The sequence below is a fragment of the Microtus oregoni genome, unplaced genomic scaffold, assembly GCF_018167655.1.
Source record: "Microtus oregoni isolate MIOR12 unplaced genomic scaffold, Mior012 000004F_ref0000308, whole genome shotgun sequence".
Lineage (NCBI taxonomy): Eukaryota > Metazoa > Chordata > Mammalia > Rodentia > Cricetidae > Microtus > Microtus oregoni.
Window position 1 is genome coordinate 10,330,111 of NW_024543063.1, and position 23,597 is coordinate 10,353,707.

The 23,597-nt window shown below is 48.9% G+C and overlaps 1 protein-coding gene across 1 annotated transcript; it reads left to right on the forward strand.

Moving 5' to 3' along the window:
• Window positions 1-5,713: 5,713 nt before the first annotated feature.
• On the forward strand, window positions 5,714-23,344 carry Nmur1 (neuromedin U receptor 1). Its single transcript, XM_041649814.1, has 4 exons — window positions 5,714-5,758; window positions 6,019-6,150; window positions 21,522-22,416; window positions 22,959-23,344. The coding sequence occupies exons 1-4, from the start codon at window positions 5,714-5,716 to the stop codon at window positions 23,342-23,344; spliced, it is 1,458 nt and encodes a 485-aa protein (XP_041505748.1).
• The last annotated feature ends 253 nt before the right edge of the window (window positions 23,345-23,597 follow it).

Below are 23,597 nucleotides of genomic sequence, written 5' to 3' on the forward strand. Positions count from 1 at the left end.
CTGATGGGTACTGAGAAGCTTTATGGATGGAATTCATTTATCTTTCACTTATTTATATGTATGCATATGTATGCATGCAAGCATGGATCTGTATTAGCTGCTCCCTCCTGAGGCCCTGGGATTGAGGGAATGAAATGGACCTATTCTCTCTGAGGCAGGAGCATAGCCAGGAAGAGTGGAGGAACAGACCCAGGCTCCAAGCTGGTTTGAGCTGGGATTGTGTGAAGGACTCTTGGAGAACTCCCATCAGCAGTGTTGGGATCCGGACTGATTTATGGAGAGCTCGTTTTGGGACTTGGACTTCAGGGTGCTGCGAGGGTTGTAATTTTCCACTTGTGGGGCCTATTTTTGGTTCTCTGGAAGTTTGAGTGAAGCCGGTGGCAGGATACATTTTCTGACCGTAGACCCAGGACAGGTGGCAGAAAATTCCCATTCCACTGCCCTATGACCTCAGGAGAGGTTGACACCCCCACCTCCACAGTAGACTCTGTTCTCAATACTCCCCAGCCAGCCCCTTGCACATCCCTGACTTCCAAGGGTAGATGTGCTGGCCAGGGCACTGTCAGGGGCCATCTTTTTGGGGAGGCTACTGCCGCGGTCCTAGCCACAGCGGGTCTGTATATCAGGAGGGCCACTCAGTGCCTCCTGCACACCGGGTTCTCAGTTCTGAGTCCTCCTGTGTTTAATTTCCATACGCTTTCATACTCCAATACAAAAAGGGGAGAAAAGGCAAGACTGCTGTAACATGATACAAAGGACACCTGGAACAGATCCTTGCTTCCATACTTGGAGACGTCAAGCCATTAATTCATGAGAAAAGCATTCTGTTGTTTAGGCAGCTGAAGACTGTCGTTCCCAAGGTCAAACCTCTTAATTCAAAAGAAGGAGCAGAAGTATGCTTGAAGGGCTGGAGAGGTGGCTCAGGGGGTTAAGAGCACTGACTGCTCTTCCTAGAGCTTTTGAGCTCAATTCCCAGCATCCACATGACAGCCAAAACTGTCTGAAACTCCAAGATCTGACAGTCTCACACAAACATATGTTCAGGCAAAATACCAATGCACATAAAACAAATAAATTAAAAAAAGAAGAAGTATGCTTGAATTCTCTGACCTTTGGTCAGGGTGGAGAGGATACACCTCTACGGGCCATCTTAAAGCCCAAAACACCAAGTAACAACACCCTAGGTCAGGATGTGTAACCACAGCAATTGTCAACAACTTTGAGCAAACTAAACCTCTCTGACCATCAGACAAGGTGGAGCAGGCTCACGTTTTTGGGTCTCCACCGGGCACTGCAGAGAGGCGGAGCCCAGAGGCCATTCTCCATCACTCACAGGTATATAAGGACGTACAACTCCACATATCTATCTCTGTAAGCTAGTTCACAGGATTGACTCTGGTCCCTGTGGGACTGGTGGGCGTGACGTGTGCAGGCTGGAGATTCAGAGAGGAGGGGCCACTGAAGAATTCCTTCACCTCTGGGAGGCCTTGGGTTTTGTTCAAGGTCTTCAGCTGATTGGGTAAGGTCAACCGACAGGAGCAGAGGCAATATCTTTTACCTGAGGTCAGTTCATCGCAGGTGTCCACCACATCTCCCACAGGCCATCATGACAACATCTACTTGGATTAGCATTTAAGTTATTATTTATTTATTTAGAGACAGGGTTTCTCTGTGGAATAGCTCTAGCTGTGCTAGAATTTGCTTTATAGACCAGGTTGGCTTCAAACTCCCAGAGATTTGCCTGCCTCTGCCTCCAGGGATTAAAGGTGTGTTCTACCACCACCCAGTTGAGTTATTTTATTTTCCCCAAGACAGGGTTTCTGTGTAGCTTTGGAACACGTCCTGGAACTAGCTCTTGTAGACCAGTCTGGCCTCGAACTCACAGAGATCCACCTCGCTCTACCTCCCAGGAGCTGGAATTAAAGGTGTGTGCCACCACTGCCTGGCTAGCATTTGAATTGTAATAGGGTTCTAAAGCCTGACTTTGTAGGTACTAACAACCAAATGTGTCAATAAACTATAAGAAAAGTGACATTCATGGTCCCCCTTTTCTTCCTTAATTATATTAATGGTTTTCTTTTTATGACATTTATCTATTTATTGTGTGGTGGGGAGGGGTCATGCAGATCAGAGGGCAGCCTGTGAGAGTCAGTTCTCTCCTTCTAACATGTGGGTCACAGTGATGGAACCTGGGTGATCAGCTCCCCAGAAAGTGCCTCTGCCTGCTGGGCCATCTTGCTAGCCCATGCCAGCATTTCTTTTTCTTTCTTTTTTGTTTAATTTAAAAAATTAAATTTATTCACTTTTGATATGAGTGTTTTGCTTGCATGTGTGTGTGTGTGTACCACACGCATGCTCCATGCCCGAGGACGTCAGAATTGGGTACCGGATCCCCTGGAGCTGGAGTTACAGGTGTTTGTGAACCACCATGTGAGTACTGGGAATTGAACTCCAGTCCTCTGCAAGAACGGTAAGTCCCCTTGGCTAATGAGCCATCTCTTCAGCTGTGCCCTTAGAGAAGAGACTCAGGTTTATAGAGGGAATGCCCTGCCAGAGGTGCTCTTCTCTGAGCCAACGAGAGGGGTCTCAGAAGAAACTGGATGATCTGCCCACACCTTGATCTTGAACTTATAGCTTTCTGTTTGGTAGCCACTTTGTCTGTGGCCCTTTGTTATAGCAGATACACTGTTTCTGGGGGCCCACAGGGTGCTGCCAGTTCCCTAATTTCAAGCTTTTGTTGTGTGTTCTTTCTCTTACCCTTGTTCAAAATGAAGCTGGGCATGGTGGCACTTGCCTGTAATCCTAGTACTTGGGAGTTGAAGACCAGTCTTGGCTCCTTAGCAAGTTCAAGGTCAGCTTGGGTTACGCGGGACAATATTTTTGAGAAGATGAAATGGAGGAGGCTCAGTCTTCTCACAGACTATTGAACTCTGTCTCGTGCAGTGTGTAGCCTCATCTGTCTTGGTCTGTGTGCTCAGAGGAAGTCTCTGCCACAGGGACAGCCAAAATGAGCCAAAGGGTAATGAGGTCTGGGGTAAAGATCACCGACAGGGCTTGGTTATTTAACAGTCCCTGCCACTGTTCCCAGGCCTGACAAAGGCAAATCACATTGGCTTGATGCTAGTTACATTGGAGTGGCTAAGACCAGCTTGTCGGCTGTCTTTGACTTTGGTAGGAGCCTCTCTTTGGGGCAGGCAGCTGATGGGAAACAGCCCTCTGGGTGGGTTTCTTTGCTTTTCTGTCCTTCCTTCCTTCCTTTCTTTCTTTCTTTCTTTCTTTTTTTTTTTTTTTAGTTCTTCAAGACAGAGTTTCTTTGTGTAGCTTTGGAACCTGTCCTGGAACTAGCTCTTGTAGACCAGGCTGGCCTCGAACTCACAGAGATCCGCCTGCCTCTGCCTCCCGAGTGCTATAATTAAAAGCGTGCATCCCCACTGTCCAGCCTGGGCTGGGTTTCTTATACTACAGGACTGGGAGGTGGTTCAACAGGTAAAGCACCTGCCTTGCAAGCATTAATTCGGATTCCCAGCATCCATGTAAAAGTCGCATGGCCATGTATCTGTGGCAGCTGCAGCCCTAGTGCTGGGAGGATTAGGTAAGCTGTTTCCTGGAGCTTGGTGGCCGGGTAGTCTAGCCAACGGATGAGCACCAGCATTCAGTCTAGAGAATTTGTTTCAAAAAATAGGTGAAGAGGACTGGAGGGATGGCTCAGAGGTTAAGAGCACTGGCTGTTCTTCTAGAGGTCCTGGAATTCCCAGCAACCGCATGGTGGCTCACAACCATTGACAATGAGATTTGGTACCGCCTTCTGGCGTGCAACCATACATGGAGGTCGAATGTTGTATACATAATGAACAAATAAATCTTTTTTTTTTTAAAGATAGGTGCTGAGCAATGGAAGAAGACACCTGACATGGGCCTCCAGGGTCTGCTTGAACATGTGTATGCATGGCTAGTGCATGCATACAAGCCCACCCCCAAAGACTTTGGCTTCCAACCCAAGGAGAGTGCAGACCCAGAGACTAGGGAGGAAGTCATTTGTTATGTAAGTCCAGAAAACATGGGAGGGGTAGAGGAAGTGAGGCCAAGCCAGAAGAAGATGAGATACAGGCACTGTGCTGTGCAGAACGTGACTCAGAGTTGACCCAGCAAGAGTGAGGAAACTGTGGTTGGTGTGCTATCTATTTTTAAGACCAGTTTTATTGACGTATAATCACATGCTGGCCAGCTCATCTATCTGAAGTATACAATGAAGAATTTTTGTTGTTGTTGGTTGTTATTATTATTATTATCTTTTGACAGGGGATCTTTCTGCTGTAGCATGAATTGGTCTACACTATGTATCCCAGACTGGCCTTGAACCCATGTTCCTACTATCTCTGCCTCCTAAATACTGCAATTATATGTTCAAATCACCTGTCCCATCTTTTTTCCCTTTATTGTTGCTACATCTGCAGTGTTTCATTTTTCTTTTAAAAAAGATTTACTTATTTTTACGTGTGAGTGTTTCAACTACATGTGTATGTGCCTCGTGTGTGTAGTACCTGGGGAGACCAGAAGAGGGCATCAGAGCCCCCCAGAACTGGAATTAACTATGTTTGTAGGGGGCACTGTTGTATGGATGCTGAGAACTGAATCCTGGTCCTCTGCGAGAGCGGCAAGTGCTCATAACTGTTGAGCATCTCTCCAGCTCCATGAAGTGGCTTTTAGCTTATTCAAAAATATGTGCAACAGGTTGTTATGACAATACCATTTCATAAGGAGCCTCCATTTTGGTTGGATGATGACAATTCCCCAAACCAAAGTAACCTGGTTCCCAGAACTAATCCTAGATTCTTGTTGTCCCTACCCTATCAACCCTCATGTCACCAGTCACCTGACATTCTTTACCCTACCATATACCTGTTTCCTAGCTTCCCTCAGCAGCTGACAAGCTGTGGTCATAAAGGAATTTTTCTCCCTTTCTCCCCGTTTGCTCTACTCCAGACTGTAACTGGAAGCTGGGGCTGGGCCAGAGGGGTGGAAGTGAGATTGATTCTCATGCTAGAGACCCCCATATGCATGGGTCTTTTTCTACTTCTCAAAAAACCTGTGCTGTCTCTGAGGATGGGGATGTTCATAGCAAGAGCTTGAAGTCTCTGGTCCCCAGCAGAGGCAGGGAAAGGGGTGGGTGTTATGGTTTTGGTCCCTTTAAGAGACAAGCCACGCCCATTCCCTCCCCCATCTGCTGAGGCAGGCTGATCTTCAGCTTCTGGCCTGAGCTCGCTCTCTTTTCCATCTTCCTCCCTCCACTTCTGCCTCTCTCCCCACTTCTCTGCTTCCCCCTTCTCTGTCTCTTTCTCTCTCTCTCTTTCCCTCCCTCTCTGTCCTCCCTTCACCCTTCCTCCTCCATAACCCCCTGAATAAACATTCAACCTCACCCTGTGTGTCATGTCTATCCATGTTTCTGTCTTCTGCCCGCCTGCCATGTGTCTCCCTGCCTGGGACCAGCCATTGCTCAGGGACCAGCAGCCGTCTCTGCCTGGGGCCCACTGCCTGCTGCCACATGGCCCACCACCACTGCTCTGAGACCAGCAGCTGTCTCTGCCTGGGACTGGCTGCTCCCAGGGCCCTGCTGTCTGCCGCCACATGGCCCGCTACCACCATTTGGGACCTACAGCATTTCTGCTGCCTACTGCCGCGGGGATCTTGCAGTATTTTTTAAAAAAGAATAACAATGGGGAACAGGAGCTGGCCCCTTTTGGATGTATTTGTCCCCCAGGTGAGAAGTCCTGGCCCATGGCCAGCAGTGGGCTTGCTCAAGATTCTCACACATAGTTCCAGCAGGGTCACCAACTTTCCTTCCCTCAGCTCAATACGGTCACCAAAATCTTTTCTCCTTTATTGTCCCACAAAATACAGGGGTTTTGTTTTGCTGTTGTTTTTGTTTTTAACACAGGATTTCGCACTGTCTAGCCCTGCCATGCACTTGCTACATAACTGGCACTGGCCTTGAACACCTGAACTTCCTGCGTCCTTCAGACTGTCAAGTGTCGAGAGCGCAGGTGCACACCACCACGCCTGGCCGGAAAGATTGGTGATAAGGACAGACAAGAGAAGAGCAGGAGCCAGTTTGAAAGAGTTCCCATTGTACAAATCTGGGACAATATACCCGTGAGAAACTGGTGTGTGTGTGTGTGTGTGTGTGTTTGTTGTTTCTGTCAAAGATAGTTAGCCCAGCAAGGACTCATCGTTCCTGAAATCTTCCCACACCCCCTTTCTGTGTTTAGTCAATCGCAAGAGGCTGTGAAGAAGTTGAGCTCAAAGGGCTGAGTAACCGCAGTCACTTATGACAGGATAAAAGACGGACGCCATCTTGACCAAGTGTACCTGCTAGACCTGTTTGGTTCTTGGCACATTCTTTTTACAAAAAGAATTGCCAGCTGGACATGGTGGTGCATGCCCTAATCCCAGCACTCAGGAGGCAGAGCAGGTGGATCTCTGTGAGTTCAAGTCCAGCCAGGACTCATAGTGAGCCATTATCTCAAAACAAAACAACAACAAACCAACAGAAAGAAAAAACAGTAAAAAGAAAAATGAAAAAAAAAAAAACACATAAAAAACCGACAACAGAAAGAACTGTCTTCCTGAGCAGCTTTTTTTTTTTTTTTTTTTTAAATATTTATTTATTATGTATACAATCTTATGTCTGTATGTCTGAACTAGACCTCATTACAGATGGTTGTGAGCCACCATGTGGTTGCTGGGAATTGAACTCAGGACCTTTGGAAGAGCAGGCAATGCTCTCAACCACTGAGCCATCTCTCCAGCTCCCCTCCTGAGCAGTTTTTGACCTGTCCTTTTCTATGTTCCTTTTCGTGACACCAAGGTTAATCCTTGTTGTTTCTAAAAATTTAAAAAGCATTAATAATTTTAAAAGTAATTTAATTTAAATAATTTAAAAAGAAGAAAAAGTTTATTTTTGCTTATAGTTTTTGTCCATGACTACTTGTGCTCACCTCAGGGTGGCCAGAAAGCAAAGAGAGACCAAGAAAGACATCTGGGACAAGAGAAAATCTCCAAGAACAAGCTTCCTGTGTCCCGCTTCCTCTAGTCTCCACATCTGGATGTTCCACAACCTTCCAGCAATATCGTTATTTTTTGTCATGGGAAGAAGAGTTACAGCCCGTGTTCCAGCAAGCCAGATTTGGCTACCCATCCCCAATAAGACAGAAAAGAGTCACATTAATAATAAAAAGCAGAAAGATTTATGCAGAGAATTATTTGACTAGGCCACAATAGGAAGAGGGACAAAGAGATCCACAGTCCCCTCTTCCCCAGTCCTTGTTCTGGGTCTGAACCTGAAGGAAGGGTTAACAGAGCAGGTAAGAGATTTGCATGAATGCATAGCTAAGTAGTCCTGGCCCTGGTGTCATCCCAAGCACACAGTCCCAGTCCCCTGTCTCTGGGTAAAAGTAATGAATTTCCCCTGCACACAAGTTCCTCCTCTGCTTCCGCAGGGGTCCAAGCCTGTTCCCACAAAGGAAAATCCCTGGGGGATCTCGAATTTCTCCTGTATACTGTTTTGATATCAGTGGCTAAAGGGAGGGACACAGGTGTCTTTAAACATCTTCATTCCTCCCAGACAAGCTAAGGTTGCCAGCTGTGAATATCCCTGGCTTAGTCCTTGCTTGAATCAGAAATCTCACTCTCGGCTAGTGACAGGATCTGTCCCCTGGGGCCTTCAGCTCCCAACCACTTCAGACCCTTAGTGCCCACTTCATACCCAAATCATAATGGTTTTTCTTCCTTTAAATATTTTTTTAAATATTTATTTATTTATTATGTATACAACATTCTGTGTGTATGCCTGCAGGCCAGAAGAGGGCACCAGACGCCAGTACAGATGGTTGTGAGCCACCATGTGGTTGGTTGCTGGGAATTGAACTCAGGACCTTTGGAAGAGCAGACAATACTCTTAACCTCTGAGCCATCTCTCCAGCCCTAAATATTTTTTTTTTAAAAAAAAAACTTATTTTAGGGGCTGGAGAGATGGATCAGCGGTTAAGAGCACTGGCTACTCTCCCAGAGAACCTAGGTTCAATTCCCAGCACCCACATGGCAGCTCACAACTGTGTAACTCCAGTTCCAGGGGATCTGACACCTTGCATACCAATGCATATAAAATTTAAAAAAAGTTGAATAAATAAAAAACTTTATTTTTAAGTGTGTCTGTGTGTCTACACACACACACACACACACACACACACACACACACACACAGGTGCCTGTGGAGGACAGAAGAAACAGTGGATCCCCTGAAGCTGCGTTACAGGCTGTATCAAGCTGCCTGACATGGGTGCTGGAATCTGAACTTGGGTTCTCTGTAAGAGTACAGATTACATGCTCTTAGCCTCGGAGCCATCTCCCCAGCCCCAGCGTTTGCCAAGTAAAGAATGAAAAGGCAGGAAGAATCTCAAGCGCCGCAGGGAGCAGCAGGGAAAATCCCATACACAGCAGCAGAATCAACAGGTGAAAAATACTTTTATTAAAGGTAAAGAAGTGAAGTACTAGTGCATGCACAGAGAGAGAGAGAGAGAGAGAGAGAGAGAGAGAGAGAGAGGCGGGGGGGGGGGATCACCATCTCTGTAGTGCAGGGTAAGAGAAATCGGGTTCAAAGTTGAATCTCTCCTCGAGGGCTGGGATCTTTAAGGGTCTTGGATGGTCTGGAATTTGTTACCCTCCCTCTAATTTAGATTAAGAGAAGGAAGCTGATGGGTGAACAATTTTGGGTGAACAGATCCAATTCTGGCCTTGAGTTTATCAACCTGCCTACATTGGTTTGCTGTTAGAGGGCTCCGGAATGGCAGGAGGAAATGCCCACCAGGCCTTGGCTCCTTGTTTTTTGGTTTTTGTTTTATTTGAGATAGGGTTTCTCTGTGTAGCACTGGCTGTCTTGGAACTTGCTCTATAGATCAGGCTGGCCTTAAACTTAAAGATCCTCTTGCCTCTGCCTCCTGAGTGTTAGGATTAAAGACGTGTGCCACCACCATCTATTTTGTTTGAAACATCATCTCACAGTATAAACCTGGCTGGCCTGGACCTCACTGTGTAGACCAGGCTGGTCTCATGCTTTTTTTAATTCTCTATCTCCAACTTCGCACATCCTGGGATTGTGTGAGTCCCTGAGCTCAGATGTAACAATTAGTTATTGTGTGTTAAATGGAACATGCAATCCTCAGACCACATGAGTATACATACTTAGTGATAAGAGAATGTTTTCCCTTATAGTCGTCAGGTTTCAGTGGGGCAAGTGGTTCGACACAGATGGGTTGTGGGAGAATAAGATGTTTATTGGAAGACTTACTAATACCATGGATGGGCAGACAGAGAGGCAACAGCTTGGGCAGGGGCTCTCAAGTACACCCCCACCCAGACAGCAGGATGGGGGTCTCCGAAGAGATACAGAGCCCACTTGGTAATAGTGGAAATCTGGTCTTATAAGTGGGAATGTTCATGGCAAGATGCAGCAGGCAGGCTTGCTGGAACTCATGAAGAATGTCTCACTGGGTCCCTGCCAGTATCCACGAGGAGGGCCTAAGCTGAAGCTGGATCCTAGCATCGCATTCTTGCAACTGTCAATGTGTAGGGCCCTGGTCTACCCTTGTTCCTGGGGTGCATTTTGAGGACAGTTTCTGGTCAGCCAGCTAAAACGGTGTTTCTTCCTGTGCTCCCTCTGCCCCACCTGGTGATTAGCTGTAGGGCATTGTTGACTCCATCTTGGTATGGTGACTTCCCACCTGCCTGGGCGGAAATCCTTGTGCAGCAGCTAGGTATATAAGGATTTCCCCAAGGTTGAATAAACAGCATTCGGCTGATCTCCTTTTGAATGACCCAGGTCTCTTTGTGTGTTCTTTCAATCTCCAGGCCCTTGCCCGACTCGCCTACGGTAGAGTGGCGCTAACTGTACCGAGGGGTAACACTGAATCGGGTGTTACATCAATGTCAGTTGACAAGTGAGGGGACAGTGGGACTGGAACCACCATTTACCAACATCATTGCAATCGTTGGTTCACCAGGATGATAGCATCTCTGGAATGGCAACCTTTGGGAGACTGAGGCAGGAGCGTTATGAGTTAAAGGCCAGCCTGGGCTAATTGTGAGACCCTGTCCAAAACAGAATTATAAATGGAGCTTACTGTGTGGCGCTGATACGATGGTATCTGAGCCTCCTCCTCCCCCGCAACCATAGCAACTGGGGTAAAACAACACAGGGAAGAGAAGAAGGGAAGGGAGTGGGGGCTGGAGGGTTGACTCTGGTTGAGAACAGAGGATCCAGGGTCAGTTCCTAGCAAGATTTCAGACAGCTCATAATTGACTACAGCGCCAAGGGATCCAGTGCCACCTTCAGGTCTCCTTAGGTAGCTGCACACATGCGCACGTGACCTCCAGACACACACACACACACAATCATTAAAAAGAAATATTTTTCATAAAAAATTCAAAGTGGCAAAAATGAGGGCAGGTCGAAGGCTCTCTTCAGATAGCCTCAAACGGAGGAGCTGGAGAGGATCTGCCGTTAGGTGGTTCCTCAGTGCGGTCCTGATGTTGATGGCTCTGTCGGCTCCACGGAGGAAGTACCCCGTTTACAGACAACAGTCAAGTACTCAGGCAGCCCGGGCTTCAGACTGACTGCTCACCCTCAGATGGTTTGGGACAAAGGCTATTTGTACTTGCAAATTGTTTCTGTAATGCGTGTGTCTCTAAAGGGACCGTGCGTTCCCAGGTGTCTGTGGGGAAGAGTACCTTCTGCGCAGCTGAACTGCTTCGTGAGGGAGAGGAGTGAGGCCACGGGAGGAATCTTGCGGCTCATACGGGCCAATAGGGGCACGGAGGGGACTCGGAGTGTTTTGGTGCCGGAATGTATTCTGCTCTCTATCCTTTTAGGCCATTCGGTTCGGACTGTGGCTAGAGCTAAGTAGAATGAGTTCTCAACCTGGGCTAATGCTGCGTGTCCCTCGGCCAAACGCCAGCCTTGGAGTGGTCACCAGGGAGTACGGATGCCAAGCTGAGAGGAGGGGAGCAGTGAGGATAGGAACTGTTGTGGGCCCCTTGCTCCTCACCCTGGGCTTCAGAAGCGCAAGTCGTGGTAGGTGTGACCTAAGGGAGGTTGTGGCAAGGCAAGTGATCTGTGTGCCTTAGTTTATCTGGCTTGATCTTGTCTAGTGGTGGGATCCAGAAAGGCCTCGGCCCGAGACAGGCGAGCGGTAGAACACAGGAAGCAAGCTTGGGGTGGTGATGTCCCCACAGAAACACAGTTCCCTGACTGGAGAGGTGACACAGCCATTAAGAGCCTTTGCCATCCTTCCAGAGGACCTGAGTTCAGTGCCCAGCGCTTGGGGCTGGTGATCCACAGTTGTTTATGTCTCCAGCTCCAGGGGCTCCTGAAGGGGAAAACAAAGCAATGAATTGATGCTACAAGAATTTACTAGTAAACTTGCTTAGAAAATGTTAAGTTACATAAAAGTAAAATTGCACTGAAGTAGCAAGCCTCTGCCAGGCAGTCAGTGTAGACAAGATCAGTATGACTGACAGCCGTTGATCAGGCCACATGCCTCAGGAAGAACGTAATTCTGTCAGGCGGGCTGGATGACCCTGGTGGCAGCTGCTCCAGAAAAGACCCCCGGTTTGTCTTGGGATGACAGTGACAACCAAACTTTGGCATTGCTGTCCCTGAAAAACGTGTTTAATTGCATGGAGTGTAAGGAGCCAGCACAGCTGTGATCCTGGGCGATTTCTGTTCAAGGCTGGTTCCCTTTTGTGCGGTACCCAGAACTGGTCACGCACTGTTATTAAAGAAGTTTCCCTCTGTTAATCTCTAAGTGCTTGAAGTGATTTCTTACTGGGAAGGCATATTTTAAACCAATCCAGAACCCTTTCCAGGCCCCAGTAGGCACCAGCACACACTTGGCTGGCACTCACATAGACACAGACACATCGCTAAAAATCAACTAAATCTTCAAAACAAACAAAACCTCACGGTTGTCGCCTCAAAGGGAATAAGAGATAGTTTATTCTGGAGCCAAATAAGAGAGGCCGTGGCCCAGAAACACAGATTTGGGTCATCCCAATTTATGTCCCAATGTGGTAACAGTTTCACAGAGTTTTTATAGACTAGAACAAAGAGCCATAAGTCAAGATATTTTCCACAGACAGCACTTGGAACATCAAGTGGCCAAGTCACAGAAAGGCGGGGACTCTCTGCCACAGGCCTCTTAGGCTATCTGATGGCGCTCTCGGACTTCTGGCTGGACTCTCTGTACGTTCCGAAGGATTCACCTAATGGTCACAAAAACGTTAGGTCACACACAGGGGAAGGCGGTAAGAGGCATAAGTGGCGATTAAGAGGCCGTCGGAGATAATGAGGCCCAGCCTTGCTGCAGCCTGTCCTCTCAGCTCTCCTGTTCTCTGCCGTGCAGGAGGCTCGGGATAACGTGGAGTGGTGTTTTCGTTTGTTTGTTTTTGTTTTTTTGGTTTTTGGTTGTTGTTGTTGTCGTCCCCCCCCCCCCCCCCAGGAACTTCTGTTCCTATAGTGGAAGCCTGTCATTCTCTCAGTACTGAAGAGGCTGAGAGAAGAGGATCCTGAGTTCCAGGCCAGTGAGCTACACATGAGACTGGTCCCAAAACACATACCCACATCTACATGTTACATATATATTACAGAAGGAACAAACAGTGACTCTTGACATTCCATGCGTGTGTTACGTGGAAGTTCACATGTCACAGTGTCTGTGTAGAGCGTGTTACAATGGTCAGACAAGAGCTGCAGTGGTTGGTCTGGAAGAAAGTTGACACACAATTCATACCGCCCTTCAGAAGTTAGGTTGCTTAGAACGAAAGCACTTCACGGCCATGACTGGGCCTTGAAGAGGGAGGGAGAGCGTTAGACAGAAACAGTGCAATATTTGGAGAATCTGACACAGTAGGGCCTTAAAGGGGTGGAGAGGTTTTGCTTTAAAGCCTGGAGAGAGAGTTGGGCATGGTGGTATATGCCTTTAATCCCAGCCCTCGGGAGGCAGGAGGATCTTGATAGGGCCAGCCTAGTTTGTATAGTGAGTTCCAGGCCAGCTAAGGCTACATAGTGAGACCCTGTCTCAAAACAATTAAAGAAAGCTGGACAGGCACATCATTAATAGTGGCGATACTGGGAAAGATGGCGCAGATGTTAAGAGCACTGGCTGCTCTTCCAGAGGACCCAGGTTCAATTCCTAGAACCCCATATGACAGTTTGCAAGTGTCTGAAACTCCAGTTCCAGGGGATCTGATTCTCTCTTCTGAACACTCATGTGGTGTGCAGGTGATGTACATGCAGGCAAAACACCGATAAGCATAAAATAGAAATAAACCTTTAAAATGAAACAAAACAAAGCATCAAATGGGAATAAAGGGCTAAGATTATATCCTACAGCACGGAAACCTAAGCTGGAATCCTTAGACCCCACGTATATGCCTGGAGAGAGACAGACAAACAGACAGACACAAAGAGTGTGCATGTGTGTGTGGGGAGACAACACATCTGTCATGAGAAGGACCACTGGTGAAGGGAGGCTGGAGAAGCCTCAGCAAATCCTTCCTGAGGTGGCTCTTGAACAAACCCCTAAACACAGGAGAGAGATGATGTTTTACCACCTTTTAGGGGTGGCGGTAAGTTTCACATCCTGTGCTTTATGACCCAGCATAGCCTATGTGTCAAAAAAACATGGAGCATTCCAGGACAGGCCCCAAAGCTACAAAGAAACCCTGTCTTAAAAACCAAACCAGACCAAACCAAACCAAAACACAAAAACCAAAAAAACATGGAGGAACCAGATACCCTAGAATCTGGGGGTGAAGGCACTGCAGTTAAGCCAAGGCACAGGCAGCCTCTTAATCCTCTGCCCCAGAGGAATATGGGGTATAGGGGTGCGGGAACATGGGGCATGACCTGACTTGGGCTGTGTGATCCAGTCTAAGCTCATTCTAACAGAGGTCAGAGAATAACTTTTGGGATTTCTCTTCTGCCACATTCCAAGGATCCAGCTCAAGTTGTGAGGTTTGTACCCCAAGTACTTTTACCAAGCAAGCCCTCTCACTGGGCCCTGACATTCTCTTTTAACTGAAAACAAAAACAAAAAACCAAACAAAACCAAACAAAAACACATGCGAGAAGCCAGCCTGGTCTCCTCGCACAGAGAATCCCTGTTTACATCAGATCCTGTCTCCTTAGAGGAGCAGCAGGTTCCGAAACTGAGGCCGTGGAATGCGCATGGACCAGGCCAAGCCGGCCAGGGGGGCGTAAGTCTAAGAGGAGAAGGAATGGCATACGGTCTGTTTACACGCTTGTGGATCTGCTCTCTCTCCTGCACAGCCTTGCTGGTGAGGACCCTCCTGCCCCGGCAATGGATAACACCCGGAACAGGGTAGCAGGCAGAAGCTGGAGTCCTCCTAGGGTCTTGGGCCCTAGGCTGGGAGGGAGGAGTGTGGGTCTCGCTGAGAATCCTTCTGACCTAACAAAGGCCTGTTAAAGCAGGCCACGGGTCCCTTTGTTTATGGCGTCTCCAAATAAACACACTTGAGAACTTCCTATGAAGACATTGCTGAGAAAGTCGCAAGCAGCCTTTGACCTACGTGTGGATGGTCACTGGGTTCCTGCCATCTGCCTCCGTGTCCTTCATCGTCTCTTTCCCTACCGCTTTTCCCACATCACTCTTCTCTGGGAACTAAGAGGGAAAACCTTTGGGTTCTTTCCTTGTCTTGGAAGAAAAATATTAAAATTCACTTCCTGCCAGGCATGGTGGTGCACGCCTTTAATCTCAGCACTAAGGAGGCAGAGGCAGGTCTCTGGGATTTAAAGCTAACCTGGTCTACATAGCAAATTCCAGGCTAGCCAAGACTACACAGTGAGACCCTGTCTAAGCAAAACAAAACAAAAATAATTCACCCAAATACTTCCTTTGTGTTTGGGAAATGTACCAAGATTTTGAGATAAGCGCTCACATTTATCTGAAAACCAGTTAGGAAATGACTGGTCTCCATTTAGCCACTCCTCCTCACAAACCTAGAAGTAGAGCCTGTTGTCACCCAGCTTTTTATATGAGAAAACCGAGTCACAGGAAGTCTAAGTAGCCTGTGAAAATGAAAGAAGCTAAAACTTATCTCAGGGCCTCTTAGAGCCAAGATTGCATGATGAAGCCCATTGGAAGACGCCAAGCTCCAGCTAGGGAACTTGAGGACCTGGCTTCAGTTCCCAACATCCCTATGGTGGCTCACACCGACTCTAACTCCAGTTCCAGAGGATCTGATGCCCTCTTCTTGCTTCACATCACACGGGTGGCGGGGGGGGGGAGGTTCCTTAGCACATCAGCTGTGGTGGTGGACACCTGTAATCCCTGCACTGTGAGGCTAAGGCAGGAGGACCAGACGTTCAAGATCAGCCTGGACCATATAGTGAGTCCCTGGCTTGTCCTCACACAAGAGCTGCCTCTGAGCCAAGCAAAAGAGTACCAGGCTAGCGATGGAAGAAGAGCTAGAAACAACGCTCAGACAGGGCAGTTCTAGGGGAAGATGGGCAGAAATGTGCACAGAATTCTCCTCTCCTCTTGTCTTCTCTCATCTCACCTCTCGGTCTCTCTGTCTCTCTCTGTCTCTCTCTCTGTCTCTCTCTCTGTCTCTCTCTCTCTCTCTCCCCACTCCTCTCTTCATTCTTCCTGTGATGCCACCATAGCCACCCACCATTCTCTGACGTGGGTGTCTTTGATGACACCTTGAGACCCCAGGCAGCAAGGACAGCTGTAGCTCTTCATGACTGTTAGGCCCTGGGCTATCTGTCTGGAGGTAGAATCCCATCAGGAAGGGCAACTGTTTTCCTCCACTCCAGAAGGCCAGCAGCCCCGACCCCATGTACCATACCTGGCAAGGGTACAGACGCAGGATGTGATTTTCATCTTGGCATAATATAAAAAGTTAAAAGACACAAGACTGGGGTGGGATTTTATCCCAAAGTCTCACCTGGATTGGGACTTTGGGCACTCATGTGTGGGAAGACCCCAAAAGGGGCTTCTAGGATGCACACACCTGAGGTCGGCTGCATGGAAAAACTGGTGGACTCGAGGGTGGCCACACTGCCCTGGATGAGCAGGGCACAAGGGAAGCTTTGTGGGTACCCAGTCAGAGCTCACCCATGCAGTCCCTGGAATACAGAGATCCTGGTGTTCTCTACTTACCCTGTTGTGAGATCCCAAATGTCCTCCCACTTCAAGTGGGGTTAGGCCTAGTGTGCACACTGAGCCCCAAGAGCGGGAAGGGGCTCACTCCCCATCCCCTCCAGCTCGGAGGGGTATAGTTTTTGTTTTTGTAGTTTATCTGTCTGTCTGTCTGTCTATCTATCTGTCTGTTTGTTTATTGAGTTTTTATGAGGCAGGGTTTCTCTGTGTAGGCCTGGTTGTTCTGGAACTCTGTTTGTAGACCATGCTAGCCTGAAACTCAGAAACCTACCTGCCTCTGCCTCCTGAGTGCTGGGATTAAAGGGGCAGGGTGGGGAGCAGGGCACAGGTACAGCACAGATATAAGCCTCATGGTCCTCACGTGCCCAGGGCCAAGCAATCCTGGTGCCTCCATCTTCAGGAAAGGCAGAGGTCTCCCTGGAGATCTCCTCAGCCGGAGGTCTCCTCAGGTGAGGTCTCTACCATATAGTCACAGATTCCTTGATTTTTGGGTTTTTCTTTCTGCCCCCATCTGGGAACTTTGCCCTTCTAGATCCTACTCAGTGCAGCTCCAATAAGCTCTGAAACCCCAATGGCTTCTGGAATCTTCTGGGAATTCTGAGCAATCCACCATTTCTCAAGTATTCAACTCTAAAAGTGTTTTTAAAAATACCTTAAGATAATAAAAAAAAGAAAATAAATAAGCTTCAATCAAAAATTTATTGTCAAAAATATGTTGGCAGTACGGTGTGGGTTTAACTATGGCTCTTGTGTTCTATTCTTGTACCTATGTGCTTGCTGTGAGGTCAGAGCCATACTGTTTTAGATACTATGAGTCCATAGTTCAGGATGAAATCAGATGTAATACTTCCATTATATTTGGTCAGTTTTTTACCCACAACTGTTTTGGTGTTTATTTGTTTGTTTGTTTGTTGTTATTTGGAGTCTCTTGTGATCCCATATCCATTTCAGTACTTCCCCCCCCCCCAATTCTGAGAAGATAGTCTTTGAAGTTTTATGGAGATTTCCATGCATCTATAATTTTCATTTTATTACTTCTCTGATCCACAAGGAAGGGAGATCCTTTATCTCTTGTCACCAGAATAGATACTTTTATATAAATTTGACACTCTTTGATTGTGGAAATGGCCAACCAGTGACTGAACTTGCCTCAGACACTTACCATGACAGTGAGCTTACCAGTGACACTGCCTGGACTGTCAGGATCCAGAAAGTGAATGGCCCACAGACCCAGAATAGAACCAAGACTATTGGAAAAACATGTCAACATAATAAAGACTAATGATATTCTGCTATACTCATAAAAAAAAATACCTTAAGATTTAGGGACCAAAGAGATGGCTCAGCAGTTAACAGCAATGACTGCTCTACCAGAGGACCCAGGTTCAATTCCCAGCAACCACAACTCACAGCTGTCTGTGACTCCAGTTCCAGGAGACCCAACACCCTCGCCCAGACACACATGTGGGCAAAACACCAATGCATATTTTAAAAACTTGAAGATTACCGGGCGGTGGTGGCGCATGCCTTTAATCTCCCAGCACTTGGGAGACAGAGGCAGGTGGATCTCTGTGAGTTCGAGGCCAGCCTGGTCTACAAGAACTAGTTTCAGGACAGGCACCAAAGCTATAGAGAAACCCTGTCTCAAAAAACCAAAACCAAAACCAAAACCAAAAACAAAAAAACCTTGAAGATTTATTTATTGTATGTCTATGAGTGTTTTGCCTTCATGTATGTATTGTACCACGTGAGTGCCTGGTGCTTGAGGAGGACAGGAGAGGGCATCTGGTACCCAGGAACTGGAATTCCAGGTGGTTGTAAGCCCTGTGTGGGTGCTTGGAACCGAATTCTGGTCCTCTGCAAAACCAAGTGCTCCTCACCACTGAGGCAGCTTTCTCTCCAGCTTCCCCTCAAGGGCCTTAGCCCATGGTCCTGCTTAGGTCTCACCATGTTCCTGAGAGACGGGCTAGTTTTGCCATTTTACCAGCTAGGAAGTTGGGCCTGGAGTGGGAAGGGATTTAACTGAGGCCGCATAGCCAGGGTGGTGTGGGAATGAAGACTCCCTCCGGGTCTCCTTGCAAAGTGTGTGATTAGCATGGCACGGCTCTCCTTTGCCATCCCTCTTTAGGGGAGTGGGTGGGTTTCTATGAGTGCAGCCAAGACCTGGGGGCTCAGGACTAGACCTTCATCTCCAACCCGGAGTTGGCTCAGACCCTCCTGCTCTCGCTCTCTTGGCCCTAGCCTGGTACAGGCCTAGCTGGGTGGAGGCAGGCAACACCAGAGAATCGAAGCTTCTGAGCTGTCCCCATAACCAGACTGCAGAGCAGACTTTCCCTCAATAGTCTCAAGTTCAGACCCAGACCAGAGCGCTCTGGGCAGAGTATGAACGGGGCTGCTCTCATGGGAACTCATGGTCCTTCTTTTCAGGGTTGCCCCTGTAGCGTGACGGCAGCAGATATGGAGAAATGACACAGTCAGCAGTAGCAGTCTTGACGGGTACGAGCCGAGCCATCTGTCTTCTGTAAGGCCGGGACCGTGGTGCTGAACCTTGTCACTCATCGGTCACAGCAGCCGCCTCTCTCCTGAAGTCCTTAGCCCTGGTTGGTCCATCTGTCGCTGAGTAGACCGCTCTCAAAATTCTTTCTCCTGGGATTCTCAGGAACAAGGGTACCAGAGTTTCCCACAATCTCTCTATGCCAGGACTGTTTACAGATGGAGTTCTTAAGAAGCCAGGCATTGAGGGGGCTGGGCAAAGGGAGCCTTGGCATGAATGAGAAGGTTCTAGGAAGCTGGGGGGAGCATTCGAGACAGAAATGCAGAGGGTGAGTGAGGAGAGTCTGACACCAGACTAGAGTCTCGTGTGTCCTTTTGGGTGAAGAAGTGGGTCACAGCGAGGCTCAGGAAAAGGACCGGTGTGAGAGACGGCGCAGGCTGCATCTAGGGAGATTTCCTTGAAGGACACCCGTGCCGGGCACTGGGACTGGAGGCCCCTAATGTGACTGTGTGTACTGGGGGAACTGATAGCCTGTGAGTGTAAGAGTGTTAGCGGGATGAGATCTTAGGGCTACTGACTTTCAGGGGCTGAAGAGGTATGTATGGAGGTGTGTCTGAAAATGGGGGGGGGCAGAAAGAATTGGGGAACATGAAACAAAGAGTTATGTTAAAGCCATCATAGTGCAGGTTGGTGGACAGAGCATGGCAGGTCCCAAGGTCTTCCTCTTTCAGGCTCATTTTTCTCACATGTAAAATGGGATTGTTGTGAAGGCTGCGGGTGGGGGGGGGGAGACAAAAAAAAAAAAAGACACCGGAACAACTATTTCGGTTTGGATGCAGATGGGGTCCGTGGTGAATGGTCCGAAGTACTTCTAGCTGCGGGGGTCAGCATTGCCCCCTAGTGGCGATCTTGCGAACAACAGGCAGAGCCACTGGTCTGGCGAGGACGGCCGCTGTCAAGTCGCCCGCAGCTCAGCATCTGTCTGTCTGTCGGTGGGAGCCAGGGCACAGCCAGGACCTCTAGGGCAGAAGGCATGGTAGGTGAGCGGGACTGCCGGCCCTGGTCAGGGTGCTGCGGTCCGACAGGCGCGGGTGGAGATGAGAAGGGTGGGAACACTGTGGGGGCACTTGGGGGTTGAGGGGGAAATCACTCAGCCAACCGCGTTATTTCTGTCATTTTTCTGATTCTGGTCGTCCCAACGCTGTTGGCTGCCACCGGTGACCCTTCCTCTGGATCATGAGGCATCTTTTTTGGTTTTGGTTTTTGTTTTTCGAGACAGGGTTTCTCTGTAGTTTTGGTGCCTGTCCTGGAACTAGCTCTTGTAGACCAGGCTGGCCTCGAACTCACAGAGATCCACCTGCCTCTGCCTCCCGAGTGCTAGGATTAAAGATGTGCGTCATCACAGCCCTGTAAGGCATCTTTTTTGAACCCGGGCTGTCACCTGTCCATTCCCAGCTTCTCTCTTGGTGAGAGTTCTGAGTAGCTAGAACTCCAGGTGGAGTAGGTGCCGAGAATGTCAGATAGACTGGGAATGATTCAAAGGACAGAAAACAGAACCAATTTGGGACCAAAATACAGCTTTTAGCCTTTTCACTCCTTCCCTTGATCCCTAAGGTGGCTTTCTCTCCACACCAAGGTCACCACGGCTTTCTGTACGTCAGGCCTGCCCTTTGTGGATTAAAGACCTCGAGTTGCGGGGGTCAGCTCTGCCCCGCAGTGGCTTCAGAGCCCTGGCTCTTCAAGCAGTGCTACAGTTGTACCCAGTCTTCTGATACTCCCATTGAGTGGCTCTCCTGAAGTCCTTCTTGAAGGGAGACACCTGCCAGGCGACGGTAGCACACATTTAATCCCAGCACTCAGGAGGCAGGAGCAGACGGAGCTCTGTGAGTTCAAGGCCAGCCTGGCCTACAGAGTGAGTTCCAGGACATCCAGGGCTGTTATATGGAGGAAAAAGGGGGGGAGGGGATGCCCAAAGGAGACGGTCAAACCTTGGAAGAATCCGTCATTTATTCAAAGGTTTCAGTAGACTGTGATTTTCCAAGTAAAAGCCAAGCATCATTTAAAAATGATTACAGTTATTTGTGTGTGCGTGAACGTGTGTGAGTGTATGTGTGTTCTTGTGTATGTGTGTGTGCACGTGTGTGTACATGTGTATGTGTGTGTGTGCGTGTGTGCATGTGTATATGTGTGTGTGTGCGTGTGTATATGTGTGTGCATGTGTATATGTGTGTGCGTGTGTGCATGTGTATATGTGTGTGTGCATATGTGTGTGTGCATGTGTGTGTGTGTGTGTGTGTACGTGTGTCCTGGCGTGTGTGTAGAGGTTAGTTAAAAACCTTGCTGGAGTTGTTTTGTTCCTTCTCTCATGTAGTTCCTGGGGCTGAACTCAGGTCATCAGGCCTGGGGGAAAGCTTGTTTACCTGTTAAGCTATCTCACTGGCCCCAATTTTATTTATTTTTTGTTTTGGTTTTCGAGACAGGGTTTCTCTGTGTAGCCCAGGCTGTCCTGGAACTCATTTTGTAGATCAGGCTGGCCTCGAACTCACAGAGATCTGCCTGCCTCTGTCTCCTGAGTGCTGGGATGGGCACGAGCCACCACTGCCCGGCCTATTTTATCACTTGAAAGGCTCACACTTTTAGTATCCCGCGAATGTAATGGACTTTGCAGTAGGGGCGGCAGGTGTTCTCAGAGGTGCATGAATAGCAGCCTGTCCTCTTCAGTGTGATGTGTTAGGACGGAGCTAGAACACTTAAATGACTTATGAGCATCTTTCCCCTCTATCCCACAGACTCCTCCCTGCCTCAACTGTTCCATCTCTCCTGGAGAGCTGTCCCCAAATGGTTCAAGGAGCCCCCTGTTCTGCAATGGCAGTGAGGTCCAGGGAAACTTTGAGCCTGAGGACTTGAACCTAACGGATGAGGCCCTGAGGCTGAAGTACTTGGGGCCACAGCAGATGGCACTGTTCATGCCCATCTGTGCCATGTACCTGCTGATCTTTGTGGTGGGCACCGTGGGCAACGGGCTGACCTGCACTGTCATCCTGCGCCACAAGGCCATGGACACGCCCACCAACTTCTACCTTCTCAGTCTCGCTGTGTCTGACTTGCTAGTGCTCCTGGTGGGCCTGCCCCTGGAGCTTTATGAGATGAAGCACAATTACCCGTTCCAGCTGGGGGCGAGCGGCTGCTACTTCCGAACACTGCTCTTTGAGATCGTCTGCCTGGCTTCAGTGCTTAACGTCACAGCCCTGAGCGTGGAGCGCTATGTGGCCGTGGTGCACCCACTCCAAGCTAAGTCTGTGATGACACGGACCCATGTGCGCCGCATGTTGGGGACCATCTGGATCCTAGCTGTGCTTTTCTCTCTGCCTAACACCAGTCTCCACGGCCTCAAGCAGCTCTATGTGCCCTGTCGGGGTCTGGTGCCTGACTCAACTGTGTGTACGTTGGTGCGTCCCAGACTCTTTTACAACTTGGTGATCCAGATCACCACCCTGCTCTTCTTCTGCCTGCCCATGGTCACCATCAGTGTGCTGTACCTGCTCATTGGGCTGCAGCTGCGGAGGGAGAGGATGCTGCTTCAAGAGGAGGTCAAAGGCAGGAAAACGGCAGCGGCCCGGAAGACCTGCAACAGACGGCTTCCGCGTCGAGAAAGGGGCCGGAGACAGGTGACCAAGATGCTATGTAAGTGTCATTGGTGAGAAAGGAGTTGAACCTCCTTGGGTCTGGGGAAGGAGTTGAGCTTCTGGATTTTGGAAGCTGGTCTTAGGTCTGCTGTGCTTCTTCCCAGATCTTCTTCTTCTTCTTCTTCTTCTTCTTCTTCTTCTTCTTCTTCTTCTTCTTCTTCTTCTCCTCCTCCTCCTTCTCCTTCTCCTTCTCCCTCTCCCTCTCCCTCTCCCCCTCCACCTCCCCCTCCCCCTCCCCCTCCCCCTCCCCCTCCCCCTTCTTCTTCTTCTTCTTCTTCTTCTTCTTCTTCTTCTTCTTCTTCTTCTTCTTCTTCTTCTGAGACAGGGTTTCTCTGTGTAATCCTGGCCATCCTGGAACTTACTATGTGACCACGCTGGCCTCGAACTCAGAGATTCACCTGCCTCTGCCTCCCGAGTGCTGGGACTAAAGGCACGCGCTACCATGGCCAGGCTTTCCTGTCCACTTTTGAAGAATGGGAGGATAGTGAGCGGGAGAAGCAAATGCTAAGTGAGACGCAAGCTTTTTCTCTGTTCCTGCAGTTGCGCTGGTTGTGGTGTTTGGCATCTGCTGGGCTCCGTTTCATGCGGAGCGCCTCATGTGGAGCTTGGTGCCCGACTGGACCGACGACTTACTCCTGGCCTTCCAGTTTGTGCACATTATATCTGGTGTCTTCTTCTACCTCGGCTCAGCAGCCAACCCAGTGCTCTACAGCCTCATGTCCAGTCGCTTCCGGGAGAACTTCCGGCAAGCTCTGGGCTTGAGAACCCAATGCCGTCGCCGCCGTCGCCAATACTGTCATAGCTCCCACAACCACAGCAAGTTGACCACAGGTAGCACCTGTGACATGGGTTCCCGGAACAGCAGGACTGGACCCCTAGCTGAGAACAGGGATCCAGGGTTTCACCAAGAGACGGAACTCTCCTGAGTAAAATCCCAAAGGAGGCTCACCCCCTGGGCCAGACGGCCCCACACAGTCTGGGGAGCTACTGGGATGAGCTTGGAAAGTCGGATCAGCACCCCACTGATTTTCACCCTGCCCACATATTTGAGTGTTGCGGGAAACAGCAAGAAGAAGAGGATTGAACCCCGACTGTCAAAGACTCAAATTGAGGGTCTTTTTGACTCAGCAATTAATGCTTGCTGGTTTCAGAGGACCTGAGTTCAGGTCCCAGCACCCA